This window comes from Salmo salar, chromosome 25 (genome assembly GCF_965601325.2).
Source record: "Salmo salar chromosome 25, fSalSal1, whole genome shotgun sequence".
In the NCBI taxonomy this organism is placed as follows: domain Eukaryota; kingdom Metazoa; phylum Chordata; class Actinopteri; order Salmoniformes; family Salmonidae; genus Salmo; species Salmo salar.
In genome coordinates this window covers 49,899,013-49,916,490 of record NC_138315.1, presented here as the reverse complement: position 1 = coordinate 49,916,490, position 17,478 = coordinate 49,899,013, and the positions used below count along the sequence as shown (strand labels likewise).

The 17,478-nt window shown below is 44.0% G+C and overlaps 1 protein-coding gene across 1 annotated transcript in view; it reads left to right on the top strand.

Moving 5' to 3' along the window:
• LOC106586904 (FHF complex subunit HOOK-interacting protein 1B) overlaps window positions 1-8,672 on the top strand; it is a 108,467-nt gene extending 99,795 nt beyond the window's left edge. Inside the window, exon 11 of the mRNA XM_082969246.1 lies at window positions 1,975-8,672. Within this exon, the coding sequence (XP_082825372.1) occupies window positions 1,975-2,285 (311 nt within the window). The 3' untranslated portion in view covers window positions 2,286-8,672. The remainder of the gene's footprint in view (window positions 1-1,974) is intronic.
• Window positions 8,673-17,478: the final 8,806 nt, after the last annotated feature.

The following is a 17,478-nucleotide window of genomic DNA, read 5'->3' as shown; positions in this document are numbered from 1 at the left end:
TGGCTGCTACTGTCTGGATAGTTCTGGTTTGGCTGCTACTGTCTGGATGGATAGTTCTGGTTTGGCTGCTACTGTCTGGATGGATAGTTTTGGTTTGGCTGCTACTGTCTGGATGGATGGTTTTGGTTTGGCTGCTACTGTCTGGATGGATAGTTCTGGTTTGGCTGCTACTGTCTGGATGGATAGTTCTGGTTTGGCTGCTACTGTCTGGATGGATGGTTCTGGTTTGGCTGCAACTGTCCGGATGGATGGTTCTGGTTTGGCTGCTACTGTCTGGATGGATGGTTCTGGTTTGGCTGCTACTGTCTGGATGGATGGTTCTGGTTTGGCTGCTACTGTCTGGATGGATGGTTCTGGTTTGGCTGCTACTGTCTGGATGGATAGTTCTGGTTTGGCTGCTACTGTCTGGATGGATAGTTCTGGTTTGGCTGCTACTGTCTGGATGGATAGTTCTGGTTTGGCTGCTACTGTCTGGATGGATGGTTCTGGTTTGGCTGCTACTGTCTGGATGGATGGTTCTGGTTTGGCTGCTACTGTCTGGATGGATAGTTCTGGTTTGGCTGCTACTGTCTGGATGGATAGTTCTGGTTTGGCTGCTACTGTCTGGATGGATAGTTCTGGTTTGGCTGCTACTGTCTGGATGGATAGTTCTGGTTTGGCTGCTACTGTCTGGATGGATGGTTCTGGTTTGGCTGCTACTGTCTGGATGGATGGTTCTGGTTTGGCTGCTACTGTCTGGATGGATAGTTCTGGTTTGGCTGCTACTGTCTGGATGGATGGTTCTGGTTTGGCTGCTACTGTCTGGATGGATAGTTCTGGTTTGGCTGCTACTGTCTGGATGGATAGTTCTGGTTTGGCTGCTACTGTCTGGATGGATAGTTCTGGTTTGGCTGCTACTGTCTGGATGGATGGTTCTGGTTTGGCTGCTACTGTCTGGATGGATGGTTCTGGTTTGACTGCTACTGTCTGGATGGATGGTTCTGGTTTGACTGCTACTGTCTGGATGGTTCTGGGTAGGTGTGGCTGCAGCAGTCAGCCAGGGTGGTGCAGCTGGTCATCTGACACTGGTTATTACATCATCACTGTCTCTAGTGAACCAGTCTAGAACTGTGTTCTGGCCACATTAACAAGCACACACACTATTGACCAGGCAGCTAACATGTACCCATGTCTATATCTGCACGTTTAGAGTTTTAAACTGACATAACAGACCTGTTTTAAACTGACATAACAGACCTGTTTTAAACTGACATAACCAACCTGTTTTAAACTGACCTGTTTTAAACTGACCTGTTTTAAACTGACATAACGGACCTGGTTTAAACTGACATAACGGACCTGGTTTAAACTGACATAACGGACCTGGTTTAAACTGACCTGGTTTAAACTGACATAACGGACCTGGTTTAAACTGACATAACGGACCTGGTTTAAACTGACATAACGGACCTGGTTTAAACTGACATAACGGACCTGGTTTAAACTGACCTGTTTTAAACTGACATAACGGACCTGGTTTAAACTGACATAACGGACCTGGTTTAAACTGACATAACGGACCTGGTTTAAACTGACATAACCGACCTGGTTTAAACAGACCTGTTTTAAGCTGACATAACCGACCTGTTTTAAACCGACATAACTGACCCGTTTTAAACTGACATAACGGACCTGTTTTAAACTGACCTGGTTTAAACTGACATAACGGACCTGGTTTAAACTGACATAACGGACCTGGTTTAAACTGACATAACGGACCTGGTTTAAACTGACATAACGGACCTGGTTTAAACTGACATAACGGACCTGTTTTAAACTGACATAACGGACCTGGTTTAAACTGACATAACGGACCTGTTTTAAACTGACATAACGGACCTGTTCAAACGGGCCACCTGTCCCGTCTGTCTGTTGTCAGTCTACCTGTCCAATCCTAACCACTTGCTATGCTGTGTGTTGCTGTCTCCTTTTCAGTGAAGAGCCGGAAACCTTCGCTAGGCGACCTGATCATGCGACACACCAACAGCCCCACGCGGGCACGCCACGCCGCCCAGCTTGCCCTGGCCCACGTACGAGACGGTGGCCAATCGCTGCACAGCGCCCTGTTCCGGGGCGGGACTGGGGGAGGGGCGTCGGGGCTGGAGAAGCAGGTGGAGGCTCTGAGGGTGAAGAACGCCGTCTACTGCGCTGTCATCTTCTCTGAGTTTCTCAAGGAGCTGGCCGCTCTGGCCCAGGAGCACTCTGTCTCCATGCCCTTTCTCCAGAGCCACGACACTGAGGAGTGATGCTCCCAATTCTGCATCCCAATTCTACACCATCCTCCAAATGTGTGGTCTTGCAGACTCCCCGTCATTGATTGAAAAGCATTGGCTGACGGCATTTATTTTCCCCACCATTTAAATCTATGATGGAATGTGATCCGGGCAATGTCTGGGCCCAGGTCCACAAAGCATCTCAAGAGCAGCATCCGTTTTTTAAACTTTTAGATCATATGTACAAGTCCTAGACGGGCACTCCTCCTCTGAGACACTTTGTGGATGTGGGTCCAGCTACCGTTTACCCCCTCCCGCCTGCAGGGGGCAGAGGGAAGCACTGACAGGGCTGAGCGCTGCAGGGAAGAGACAAGAGGGAGGGGGGGGGGACAAGGTTAATTCGGACAATGAGAAATCAAGAAGGGAATTGCTATTGCTATATGTGAAAGAGTATTAGGGGAGAGACTACGTAACTCTTCTGTTTATGATACTGTGCATATCATGTAAATAATATTTATGTGGATATATACTATGAACACTAACTCTCAGTACATGTGTAGATTTTGGAGGGTGGTCTGTAGTGTCCATGGGTACGTGGTTAGACATGTACCAGCTTAAAGGAGAACAAGGTTAATAAAGCTTCCGTCTTTTAGGGAATTAGGAAAGAAAAAAAAAGCCTCACAACTTTCATTTTCGCTGTTCGGTACAGAGTTTGCAGAGCGCTGAAACTGATGGGTAATCTCCTGAAACCCAGTTCTGATTGGACATATCAACTGTAGTGGACACAACAGGAAGGTAATTGGCCAATGGGCTCGGAGCATCTCAAGAAGACACATTTTGTGTTTTGAAACGCATCACCTCAGCGTTGGAGAGTTAACATGATGGGAGAGGAGGGGTCTGGGAAGGGGAAGGAGACCAGAGATCCTCACACCCCCTGTAACTGTACTGGAAAACATGTTGGGAAAACGTTCATGTTTTATCATTCTTTTCAATTGAATTATATTATTTATTTTCTAAATGAAACATTTTTAAGACATATCAATGCCATGTGGGAGTGGCAAAATCTCAACGTGTGTGTGTGTGTGTGAGGTGCATGTATTAGAGTGTCTCCCTTCTCAGAGGAACAATATCCAGTCAGTTGTCAGGCCTGCACCTGGTGTTGCCATGGGAAAGGTGTGTTTCTGTTCTGGTGTTGCCATGGGAAAGGTGTGTTTATGTTCTGGTGTTGCCATGGGAAAGGTGTGTTTATGTTCTGGTGTTGCCATGGGAAAGGTGTGTTTCTGTTCTGGTGTTGCCATGGGAAAGGTGTGTTTATGTTCTGGTGTTGCCATGGGAAAGGTGTGTTTATGTTCTGGTGTTGCCATGGGAAAGGTGTGTTTATGTTCTGGTGTTGCCATGGGAAAGGTGTGTTTCTGTTCTGGTGTTGCCATGGGAAAGGTGTGTTTCTGTTCTGGTGTTGCCATGGGAAAGGTGTGTTTCTGTTCTGGTGTTGCCATGGGAAAGGTGTGTTTATGTTCTGGTGTTGCCATGGGAAAGGTGTGTTTCTGTTCTGGTGTTGCCATGGGAAAGATGTCTCTGCTCAGAAGGTTTAAAGTTGTGTTGTGGGACTGAGGTAGGAAAGACTAGTCAGAGCGCTATATTACACAGCAGGATCAATGAGTTAGCCAGCTAACTTCAATAAACAACCACAAATGACTACAGGTTCTCTTCCTCGTTGAAGACATGCTCTGGAATTTAGGTGACTACCAAATATTTCTTAAAACTCCTACTGGATGTGTCATTGTGTACTGCCGAAATGCAGAATTACTATTTTACCTCAATTAGTCACAGAAAGCGACTGTTTTTATTGGATTATTCTTTTATTTAACCTTTATTTAACTAGGCAAGTCGGTTAAGAACAAATTCTTATTTACAATGACGGCCTACCAAAAGGCAAAAGGCCTCCTGCGGGGACGAGGAATTAAAAATAGAAATAAATTAAATAAAAATCTAGGACAAAACACACATCACGACAAGAGACACAACTCAACACTCGATAAAGAGAGACCTAAGACAACAACACAGCATGGTAGCAACACAACATGGTAGCGGCACAAAACAGGGTACAAACATTATTGGGCACAGACAACAAACAGCACAAAGGCAAGAAGGTAGAGACAACAATACATCACACAAAGCCACAGCCACAACTGTCAGTAAGAGTGTCCATGATTGAGTCTTTGAATGAAGAGATGGAGATAAAACTGTCCAGTTTGAGTGTTTGTTGCAGCTCGTTCCAGTCGCTAGCTGCAGTGAACTGAAAAGAGGAGCGACCCAGGGATGTGTGTACTTTGGGGACCTTTAACAGAATGTGACTGGCAGAACGGGTGTTGTATGTGGAGGATGAGGGCTGCAGTAGATATCTCAGATAGGGGGGAGTGAACGGGTGTTGTATGTGGAGGATGAGGGCTGCAGTAGATATCTCAGATAGGGGGGAGTGAGGCCTAAGAGGGTTTTATAAATAAGCATCAACCAGTGGGTCTTGAGACAGGTATACAGAGATGACCAGTTTACAGAGGAGTATAGAGTGCAGTGATGTGTCCTATAAGGAGCATTGGTGGCAAATCTGATGGCCGAATGGTAAAGAACATCTAGTCGCTCGTGAGAACCCTTACCTGCCGATCTATAAATTACGTCTCCGTAAACTAGCACGGGTGGGATAGTCATCTGAATCAGGGTTAGTTTGGCAGCTGGGGGTGAAAGATTACGATAGAGGAAACCAAGTCTAGATGTAACTTTAGCCTGCAACTTTGATATGTGCTGATATACTCCCAAGTACTTGTATGAGGTGACTACCTCTAAACCCTCAGAGGTAGTATGGAAGCTGTTCTGCACCATTTTCCCCCATGTGGGCCAACCCTCTAGCAATTTGAGTTATGAATTTTTGCTTGTTGAATCCATTTCAAGCTTTTCTTTCTAAAATAATAAAAAAAAAATTAAAAAAGTTATTTCAGAAAAGTAAAGCAAATTTAGCTGGCTAACTCAATGATCCTGCTTTATAGTGTACCCTCACAGTAGTCTGAGAGAGACTGGGAGAAAACAGTGCTTGTTGCATTCAACCTCCCTTCTCTATGTTGGGTTAGATGGTTTCCTCAGGACACGAGATAATGGTTTAATGTGACTACGGTTTATCACAGTCACTTCTTGTTTGCATGAATTTATCGGAAATTCCCGTCCATCAAATCTTTTTTTTTTTTTTTGTATGCGTGTGATACACTCAGTCTAAAATAACCAGCCAGTTTTGTCTCTTAAAACCCTGAAAGAAATAGTCCTCACCCCTGGAATATAGAACACTAGACCCAACAAGCACTGATATCCTTGGAACTATCCTGTATTAAACACTCATGCTAAACTTTACATATTAGTTCATATACAGAGATAATATACAGAGAGAAAATATATAGAGATAATATACAGAGCTAAAAACTAATTATTTTTGTCTCTGAGATACTTAAGTAAAGAAGGAAGGGAAACCTGGTGTGTAGGAACTTTGTCTGTTGCAGTGGATCACGTATTTCAGGGTTTCCCAACTGACGTATTTCAGGGTTTCCCAACTGACGTATTTCAGGGTTTCCCAACTGACGTATTTCAGGGTTTCCCAACTGACGTATTTCAGGGTTTCCCAACTGACGTATTTCAGGGTTTCCCAACTGACGTCCCGGCTCTATTTGTCCTTCCGTCCCCCCCCCCCCAAGTTTTCTGAGCAAAAATAAATGTTTTTATAAAAAAAGGTGCCCCCGGCCATCCGCTCAAGAAAGAATCGTCCCGCGACTGAATCTGGTTTATGATCCCTGACATATTTACTAATAACTTTGACCGTGTCAATGTTGCAGTGGATCACATAATTATTATTAGAAACTTTTTGACCGTTGCAGTGGACCTCATATTTATTATAAACGTTGACCGCGTCAGTGTTGCAGTGGACCTCATATTTATTAGTATGTGTCATGTTGAGCGTTGAGAAGCTAGCTAGCTAGCTGTGCCCACAGAGCGTTGAGAAGCTAGCTAGCTAGCTGTGCCCACAGAGCGTTGAGAAGCTAGCTAGCTAGCTGTGCCCACACAGTGTTTTTTAAGTTTTGCCAAGACACTTTAATCACTTTAATTTCAGTTTTTATAAAAACTATTGCAGTTGTTTTAAGTGTGTGTGTGTGTGTGTGTGTGTGTGTGTGTGTGTGTGTGTGTGTGTGTGTGTGTGTGTGTGTGTGTGTGTGTGTGTGTGTGTGTGTGTGTGTGTGTGTGTGTGTGAAAGTCCATCTCGAACCTAGCCTCTATTGTCATTGGCTTTTTTTTTTTTAAATTTATTCTCATTGTGCAACTTAACATGTTTTTTTTTTTATTTTCTTGATTTGTCACAAAATGCAGTTTTAAAGCAGGTCCCATTTCACAGATGCCGTAGAACACGTTCTGTATTAACACTTCTCACAATTAAGGTTGTAATGATTCATTTAATCATCAGTCAATTCATCTTTGATTTGTTTTTATGCAGAAAATTATACATTTTACATGAAGACTCACTTGTATGAATCATTTTCTGTGGAGAGGGAAAAAAAAGCTGAATTTGAAAGTTGTAACCGTTGGACTCACTGACTTTAGTTATATCAGACCATTACCTGTTCTATTGAAACATCCAATCCACAAGCCATGCAAATCTACCATAAGCAATCATACGTTATGTAATGTAGGTATACTGATGCATATACAAACGCTAAACTATCTTCAGTTGATTTAATTGATTGGCTGATTGATTGGTGGATGGACTGACTGACTGGTTGGTGGATGGACTGACTGATTGATTGATTGGTGGATGGACTGACTGATTGATTGATTGGTGGATGGACTGACTGACTGACTGGTACAGTCAGTGGCTGGATCTGGTGGGGTTACCATGGTAAACTTTTACAAATGAAAAACGCTAAGACATTCAAGCAACCGTTTCAATTGTATTGATTGTTTGATGTTTTGTGAGTGTGTTCAACTCTTCACGTGTGTGTGTGTGTGTGCGCGTGTGAGAGAGAGAGGCAGAAGTAGTCTTCCTCAGCCATGCACCTCTTTCCCCCTTACAGCCATCTCTGTGGAACTGCCAGCCAGCCACTCCATATGTCTCCCCACCGTCCAGCTTTTAATAACATCTCCCATATTAATGTCATGAGAGATGTCATGAGTTCCTGGTATATTAACTGTTCATCATATTCAAACTGTTGGAGAGATGTCATGAGTTCCTGGTATGTTAACTGTTCATCATATTCAAACTGTTGGAGAGATGTCATGAGTTCCTGGTATATTAACTGTTCATCATATTTATACCATGTGGCAACAGTTCCAACTGACTGTAAATAATGAGAAAGCGGAACAACACTCTATGACATCATGAACTGATCATGTAATCAATAATCGTATGATGTGTAAGGAGTTATGGCTGTCATGTTAGCATTTTGATTTAAAGGGATATTGCGAGATTTTGCCAATTGAGCCCTTTATCAACTTACCCAGAGTCAGAAGCATGTAAATACAATTTTAATGAAATTACTTCTTAACTTCCTTCATGCTGAATGCAGAGACATGAAAATGGTATCCGTTAACTCATCTGACTCTGAGGAAGTAGAGAAAATGAATTGAGAAAATCTCGTCCTATCACTTTTTCAAAGTTTTTTGTTTTATGTATCTCATCTCTTCTTTCCTATTTTTGTTTCTGCGTTGTGAAACTAAGGATAGACTTGCCCAGAGATATTGTGTCTCCTGGAATCTATGCAAACACGCTGCGGTTGAAACGGGAGGTGAGTCATCTCTAAATAATGTAGAAACCAACCAATGGGTCTTTATAAATACAGGCGCATATGAATTAATCAACTGGACTGAATGAATTACACACAAAATGAAGAATGTTGTAATAAATATTTTTATATAATTAAAAGTAAAAAAAATTAAATAAACACAAAAAAAAGGGCATGTTTTTTTTATTTTTTATTAATTTATAAATGATTGACCTGTCAATATGGATTGTGTCCAGTATATAAGAATATTTGGAAGATAAATACACAACGCAGAGACAGAGGACCTAAAGTCAATAGAATACTAACGGTCAATGGAAAGAGGTTTTTCTGTAATAGGGGATTAATGCAGGGACATGGGAGGAATTCGCCTATATATTGAGTCTGAAATACGATACTTTGTTATTTGGCCATTGGCTCAGTTTTATTGCAAGGAATTCTAATTGGTCGACCACAGGCTAGGGCTGGGTTATTAAACGACATGCTGTCCCTTTGTTCTGGGGAGAGAATCACAGGAGAGAATCACTGAGGACAGGGAAGGAACTACCATCTACCTCTCAGCGTAACATCTATGATTTATCCTCTTTGAATAAACCTGTTTTCCTCCCCCTGATTTGCTTTGGGGTTTGTGTTATTGAAGAATAACAACAACCGCTAACACTGGTATTTTTTTTTGGGGGGGGGGGCTTTTTCTCTCCAGTTTCAATTTTTTTTTTCTGAGCTTCTGACACCACCACATGAGGTTTCTGTACAGATGAATACACAGTATTGTATGGCAAGCTGCTACCAAAATAGGTACTGTAGGTCCTCAGTCTAAAGTAGTTTTGTAGCAGCTTGCCACTTGACATTTGCGTTTCCTGTCTTTCACTCTTTTCTTCTTCTTTTAATAATGTATTCTCCTTCTAGATGAATGTGTGTCGGCACTCTTATCTCATAGCATGCCACAGCGCAACATTCTATAGATAACTGACTCAAACTCTTCCTTATTAGCCTAGCTCAGAGCAAGAATGATTCGGAAAGTATTCAGACCCCTTGACATTATACACATTTTGTTCATTTACATCCTTAGTAAAAAAAAAATGTTCATTAAATTGTTGTTTTTCATCATCAATCTACACACAATACCCCATAATGACAAAGTAAAAAAAAAATGGTTTTCAGAATTTTTTTTGCTAATTTATTATAAAAAATAAATAAAATGGAACTGAAATAGTATTCAGACCCTTTACTCTGTACTTTGTTGATGCACATTTGGCAGCGATTACAGCCCATTTTTCTTTGCAGATCCTCTCAAGCTCTGTCAGGTTGGATGGGGAGTGTTGCTGCACAGCTATTTTCAGGTCTCTCAAGAGATGTTCGATTGGAGTTAAGTCCGGGCTCTGGCTGGGCTACTCAAGGACATTCAGAGACTTGTCCCAAAGCCACTCCTGCGTTGTCTTGGCTGTGTGCTTAGGGTCGTTGTCCTGTTGGAACGTGAACCTTCGCCCCAGTCTGAGGTCCTGAGCTCTTTGGAGCAGGTTTTCATCAAGGATCTCTGTACTTTACTCTGTTAATCTTTGTCTCGATCCTGACTAGTCTTCCAGTCCCTGCCGCTGAAAAACATCCTCACAGCATGATACTGCCACCACCATGCTTCACCTTAGGGATGGTGCCAAGTTTCCTCTAGACGTGACGCTTGGCATTCAGGCCAAAGAGTTAAATCTTAGGAGACTAGAGTCTTTAGGTGGCTTTTGGCAAACTCCAAGCGGGCTGTCATATGCCTTTTACTGATGAGTGGCTTCTGTCTGGCCACTCTACCATAAAGGCCTGATTGGTGGTGTGCTAAAGAGATGGTTGTCCCTTCTGGAAAGTTCTCCCATCTCCACAGAGAAACTCTGGAGCTCTGTCAAAGTGATCATCAGGTTTTTGGTCACCTCCCTTGTCCAAGGCCCTTCTCCCCCCGATTGCTCACTTTTGCTGGGGGGCCAGCTCTGTATATTGACCTTGTTCACATTCACCTCAGTTCAATCTCTCCCAGGTAGCTGGATCAGGTAGGTGTTCTCTACTACTACCATGGGACTATGGTGGATGAGCTCTTATCACCACCACCACATGGGAACAGTCTCACAGGGGATATATTACAGCTTTAGGTCTCTGCTACCTACAGTATCTACACAGAAGGCAATATACAGAGAGGCATCTTGGAGTGAAATATCAGTATATCTATAAATCATTTATACATATACACTGAGTGTACAAAACATTAGGAACACCTTCCTAATATTGAGTTGCACCCCCTTTTGCTCTCAGAACAGCCTCAATTTCGTCCAAGGCATGGATTCTTCAAGGTGTCGAAAGCGTATCCACAGGGTTGCTGGCCCATGTTGACTCCAATGTTTCTCACAGTTGTTTCAAGTTGGCTGGATGTGTTTTGTGTGGTGGACCATTCTTGATACACAAAGGAAACTGTTGAGCGTTATAAACCCAGCAGCATTGCGGTTCTTGACACAAACCCGTGTGCCTGGCAGCTACTACCATAACCTGTTCAAAGGCACTTAAATCGTTTGCCTTGCCCATACACCCTCTGAATGGCACGCGTTTAGCCAGTAGTTTGTTACAGGGTTGATGGGAAATTTTATCAAGCAATCCAGTCTCTTTACAAAGTACCAATTGCTTGTGTGCGTGTCAATGAATATCGTTCAGATTGGTTTCCCACACCCTCGGGTTTAAAACAAGGAAACGCCTTTTCACCGACTTTGTTTGCTTTGTTTATAATTGATTTGGCAAAATAAATTAAACAGAAATATTTTGAGTAAGATATGATGAAATGCTAAGTATCCTTTTATATACTGATGATATTATTTTGATGGCGGAAACTGAACAAGACCTGCCGAACATGTTATCATGCGCAGTCTGTTGGTGTAAAAGATGGAGACTCAGGATTAACCAGACTAAAACACAGATAATGACTTGGTGGAAAAGATGGAGACTCATTAACAGACTAAAACACAGATAATGACTTGGTGGAAAAGATGGAGACTCATTAACAGACTAAAACACAGATAATGACTTGGTGTATAAGGTGGAGACTCATGCTCAACCAGACTAAAACACAGATAATGACTTGATGGAAAAGATGGAGACTCAGGATCAACCAGACTAAAACACAGATTATGACTTTCAGAAAACCAGCTACTAGGAGATGTGTTTTTCAGTTTTGTTTTGGTGAAAACATTGAGTTTACTAGCAATTATAAATATTGGGGTATTTTTATTGATGAACATATTACATTTTTATACGGAACATCTGCCCTGGCCGACTCAGCAAATATAGTTCTAAGGGGGAGTTAAAGGAAAAAGAAAAACAATCAAAGATATTGGTTACGCTACCTATTCCAAACTGTATCAGACATGTGTATGTCCTGTTCTGAACTATTCAGCAGGAGTGTGGGGTTGCTAAGAGGTATTTTTTTTTTTCTAAACAAACATGTTCATAACAGAGCACTTCGTTACTTTTTAGGTGTCCACAAGTTTGCACCGATGCTTGCAATATAACTGGGTACATGGGCTGGAAACCCTGTGAGGGGAAATGGAAGGTGTGTATGGAGAGACTTTGGAATAGACTGTTGTATAGGGCAACTGCCAGAATAGCTAGTTAAGTTTTTCAATGGAGTCTATCCGTAGGGGAGTCTGGGCAACAGTCTGACTGAACATCTGTATGAAACCCAAATTAAGGGGGACATAGAAATGATTAAAAAAAAACTGTTGATGCAATATGAAAAAAATGTGTGGAGGAGATTAATCATAAACCCAACAGGTGTGCCTTCTTAAAAGTTCATTTGTGTAATTTCTTTCCTTCTTAATGCGTTTTCAGCCAATCAGTTGTGTTGTGACAAGGTGGGGGGGGGGGGGGGGGGGGGTATACAGAAGATAGCCCTATTTGGTAAAAGACCAAGTCCATATTATGGCAAGAATAGCTCAAATAAGCAAAGAGAAACGACAGTCCATCAGTACTTTAAGACATGGTCAGTCAATACAGAACATTTCAAGAACTTTGAAAGTTTCTTCAAGTGCAGTCGCAAAAACCTTCAAGCGCTATGATGAAACTACCTTTCATGAGGACCGCCAAAGGAAAAGAAGACCCAGAGTTACCTCTGCTGCAGAGGATAAGTTCATTAGATTTACCAACCTCAGAAATTGCAGCCCAAATAAATGCTTCAGTGTTCAAGTAACAGACACATCTCAACATAAACTGTTCAAAGTAGACTGTGAATCAGGCATTCATGCATGAATTGCTGCAAAGAAACCACTACTAAAGGACGCCAATAAGAAGAAGAAGAGACTTGCTTGGTCCAAGAAACATGAACAATGGACATTATACCGGTGGAAATGTGTCTTTTGGTCTGGAGTCCAAATTGGTACGTTTCGGTTCCAACCGCCGTGTCTTTGTGAAACACAGTGTGGGTGAATGGATGATCTCTGCATGTGTATTTCCCACCGTGAAGCATGGAGGTGTTATGGTGTGGGGGTGCTTTGCTGGTGACACTGTGATATATGTAGAATTTAAGGTACACTTAACCAGCATGGTTACCACAGCATTCTTCAGCGATACACCATCCCATCTGGTTTGGGCTTACTGGGACTCTCATTTGTTTTTCAACTGGACAATGACCCAACACACCTCCAGACAGTGTAAGGGCTATTTTACCAAGAAGTAGAGTGATGGAGTGCTGCATCAGATGACCTGGCCTACACAATCGCCCGACCTCAATTCAACCAAATTGAGATGGTTTGGGATGAGTTGGACCGCAGAGTGAAGGATAAGCAGCCAGCAAGTGCTCAGCATATGTGGGAACTCCTTCAAGACGGTTGGAAAAGCATTACAGGTGAAGCTGGTTGAGAGAATGCCAAGAGTGTGCAAAGCTGTCATAAAGGCAAAGGGTAGCTATTTGAAGAATCTCAAATATAAAATATATTTGGATTTAACACTTTTTTTTGGTTACTACATGATTCCATATGTGTTATTTCATAGTGTTGTCTTCACTATTATTCTATAATGTAGAAAATAGTAAAAATAAAGAAAATCCCTTGAATGAGTAGCTGTGTCCAAAATGTTGACTGGTACTGTAGGTATATTATTTTACTGCTCTAAGGATGTAATTATTGTTTGGATAATCTTATTTACGATTATGTATAGATTGTTTTTTTCACTCTTTATGTGATGCGCAATGCAGAGAACACAGGAAGAAAAATGATCATTTAATTACCGTAGTGAATTATTGTAATGTTTGTTGATGTGTCAATTAATCCCATAAGGAATGGGTTGCCAATTGCCGATCATACATACACAATCCGTCTCAATTGTTTCGAGGCTTAAAAATCCTTTCACCTCTCTCCTCGCTTTCATCTACACTAATTTGAAGTGGATTAAACAAGTGACATCAATAAGAGATCATAGCTTTCATTTGGATTCACCTAGTCATTCTATGTCATGGAAAGAACAGGTGTTCCTAATGTTTTCTACACTCAGTATATTGACTGCATGTAACTTATACAGTTAATATACTGAGTGTACAAAACATTAGGAACACGTCATCTTTCCATGACATAGAATGACCAGGTGAAAGCTATGATCTCTTATTGACGTCTGGCAGGATCTAAAACATCTAGTTATTTCTCCCCTGTAGATTTCCACCATGTTGATTCCACCTTCAGAATGAATCTCAGAGGTCAAAGGTGATGAGACTACATTAAGGGGAATGCACTAAGGATAAATCACTTTGGATAAAAGCGTCTGCTAAATGTCATATATTATTATTTCTACATAAATGATATAGACTAGGTAGGGACAGAAGTGTGACGGATGTCGTTAATCGTGCACAGAACATTCAGTGCCCACTCAACCACCCACACACTCACTGAATGCCAAGTGGAGACGGCTTCGAAGGACAATGGTCTAGTTGTCTAGATACAGTGTCTCATAGTGGGGTGTGGTCGAGGCCACTGACAGGAAGTTTCTGTTAAACGAATCAAACGGAAATAGTTAGTGCACTACTTTTGACCAGGGCTCCCTATGGGGCTCCCTTTGGCCCCTGGTCAAAAGTAGTGCACTATGTAGGGAATAGGCTGCCATTTGAGATGCAGACATAGATGTGAATAAAACCTGTTTCTGCTGGTGTGATGTGGGTTATCTGGTGTGGGTTATCTGGTGCGGTGTGGGTTATCTGGTGTGGGTTATCTGGTGTGGTGTGGGTTATCTGATGTGGGTTATCTGGTGTGGGGTGGGTTATCTGGGGTGGGTTATCTGGTGTGGGTTATCTGGTGTGGTGTGGGTTATCTGGTGTGGGTTATCTGGTGCGGGTTATCTGGTGCGGTGTGGGTTATCTGGTGCGGTGTGGGTTATCTGGTGCGGTGTGGGTTATCTGGTGCGGTGTGGGTTATCTGGTGCGGTGTGGGTTATCTGGTGTGGGTTATCTGATGTGGGTTATCTGGTGCGGTGTGGGTTATCTGGTGCGGTGTGGGTTATCTGGTGCGGGGTGGGTTATCTGGTGCGGGGTGGGTTATCTGGTGCGGGGTGGGTTATCTGGTGTGGGGTATCTGGTGTGGGTTATCTGGTGTGGGTTATCTGGTGCGGTGTGGGTTATCTGGTGTGGTGTGGGGTGGGTTATCTGGTGTGGTGTGGGGTGGGTTATCTGGTGTGGTGTGGGGTGGGTTATCTGGTGTGGGTTATCTGGTGTGGTGTGGAGTGGGTTATCTGGTGCGGTGTGGGTATTCTGGTGTGGTGTGGGTTATCTGGTGTGGGTTATCTGGTGTGGGTTATCTGGTGCGGTGTGGGTTATCTGGTGCGGTGTGGGTTATCTGATGTGGTTATCTGGTGTGATGTGGGTTATCTGGTGTGGTGTGGGTTATCTGGTGTGGGGGGTGGGTTATCTGGTGTGGGTTATCTGGTGTGGTGTGGGGTGGGTTATCTGGTGTGGTGTGGGGTGGGTTATCTGGTGTGGGTTATCTGGTGTGGTGTGGAGTGGGTTATCTGGTGTGGTGTGGGGTGGGTTATCTGGTGTGGGTTATCTGGTGTGGTGTGGGGTGGGTTATCTGGTGCGGTGTGGGTATTCTGGTGTGGTGTGGGTTATCTGGTGTGGTGTGGGTTATCTGGTGTGGTGTGGGTTATCTGGTGTGGTGTGGGGTGGGTTATCTGGTGTGGGTTATCTCTGTTATTATCCTATACTTTTATTTCTCTCTCTCTCTCTCTGTCCCTCTCCTCTTTTTCTATATCTCGGTCCCTCTATCTATCTATCGCTCTGTCTCTCCCTCCTCCTCCCTCCCTCCCTCCTTCATCACAATCTCCATGGGTGTTTGATGAATCTGAGTCAGAGAGAGAGAGAGAAGTCATGAGGACCAGCTGCTGTACATTTAAGTCCCCAAGATCAAGGACTTTACAGACACGCTGCAATTAATAAAAAATGCCTAGTTCAACAATAAATTGACTCACTCTCAAAGGAATCGTCCTTGGAATCACAGAACAGGAACTTTTTGTCTTTGTGACTAAATAACTGGAAAAGTTGGCGTAGATTACCAATATCCGTGTCTGTGGTGTATTAATAAACTGCGGATGGAATACAGCATTGCTCATCTGTCAATTTCATTTAATTGGCTTTTAACCCTGAGAGACCAAATGTCCTTTCCTCACACTCCTCTCCTCCACCCCCCTACCTCTCCCTATCAGCCCCCTTCCTTCCTTCCTCCCTTCCTTTCTTCCTCCCTCTCCCTCAGCTTCCCTCCTCCTCTTCCTCCTCCAGGGGCAGTAGGGCCTCGCTGGAGATCTCCTGCGCCTCCTGGTAGTCTGTCACCTTGTGGTGCTGGTGTTGCTCCTTGCTGGGGGACGGGCCCGGCAGGTGGAGGGCCGAGCTGGGCAGGGAGATTATGGAGGGGTGGGAGAAGTTGAACGCTGTAAGGGGAATGGGAGGAAGGTGGTTATAAATTGATCTGAATCTGAATTGGAAAGTAAGGGAAGTGTGCATTGTGTTTGTGCCATGAAATGGGATGGAAGAACTTGAACGTTGGAGATGGGAGATCAGGAAGGGAGGGAGAGGAGGTTTATTGGACAACAGAGTGGAGGTTAGCTCACCAAACTGGGAGAGCAGGCCCATCATCTTGGGCTCAGACACCGGTCTACCTGCTACCAGAGACGCATAGTCCGGTGAGTCGAACTTGGCCCACCTGGCCTTGGGGTGTAGGTAGCTGCCCTCCCAGCCGTCACACACCTCCACCAGGCCCGAGGGAGAGACAGAGAGCCTGAGGCAGGAGAAGGCCAGAGGGGTGTTGGGCCCCAGCCTCAGCTCTGTCCTCCTCTCCATCCCCAGCACACGCAGTTTGGCATCTGAGCTGCAGTACACCTCGCTCACCTGGAACCAAGAGATAGAAAGAGATTAGACCAGGGCTCTCCAACCCTGTTCCTGACAGCTAGCGTCCTGTAGGTTTACACTCCAACCCTGTTCCTGGAGAGCTACCCTCCTGTAGGTTTACACTCCAACCCTGTTCCTGGAGAGCTACCGTCCTGTAGGTTTACACTCCAACCCTGTTCCTGGAGAGCTACTGTCCTGTAGGTTTACACCAGGGCACTCCAACCCTGTTCCTAACAGCTAGCATCCTATAGGTTTACACTCCAACCCTGTTCCTAGAGGGCTACCGTCCTGTAAGGTTTACACTCCAACCTTCTTCCTGAGAGCTAGCGTCCTGTAGGGTTACACTCCAACCCTTTTCCTGAGAGTTAGCGTCCTGTAGGTTTACACTCCAACCTTGTTCCTGGAGATCTACTGTCCTGTAGTTTTACATTCCGACCCTGTTCCTGACAGCTAGCGTCCTGTAGGTTTACACTCCGACCCTGTTCCTGGAGAGCTAGCGTCCTGTAGGTTTACACTCCAACCCTGTTCCTGAGAGCTAGTGTCCTGTAGGTTTACACTCCAAACCTGTTCCTGACAGCTAGCGTCCTGTAGTTTTACATTCCGACCCTGTTCCTGACAGCTAGCGTCCTGTAGGTTTACATTCCGACCCTGTTCCTGGAGAGCTAGCGTCCTGTATGTTTACACTCCGACCCTGTTCCCGAGAACTAGCGTCCTGTAGGTTTACACCAGGGCTCTCCAAACCTGTGCCCAGGGAGCTAGCATCCTGTAGGTTTACACCAGGGCTCTCCAAACCTGTGCCCAGGGAGCTAGCATCCTGTAGGTTTACACCAGGGCTCTCCAAACCTGTGCCCAGGGAGCTAGCATCCTGTAGGTTTACACCAGGGCTCTCCAAACCTGTGCCCAGGGAGCTAGCATCCTGTAGGTTTTTGGACCCTAATCTAGCGCACCTGATACTAATAATTAGCTGGTTGATAAACTGGATTGGGTTAATTACAACGGGTTGGAGTGAAAACCTACATAATGGAAGCTCTCCAGGAGC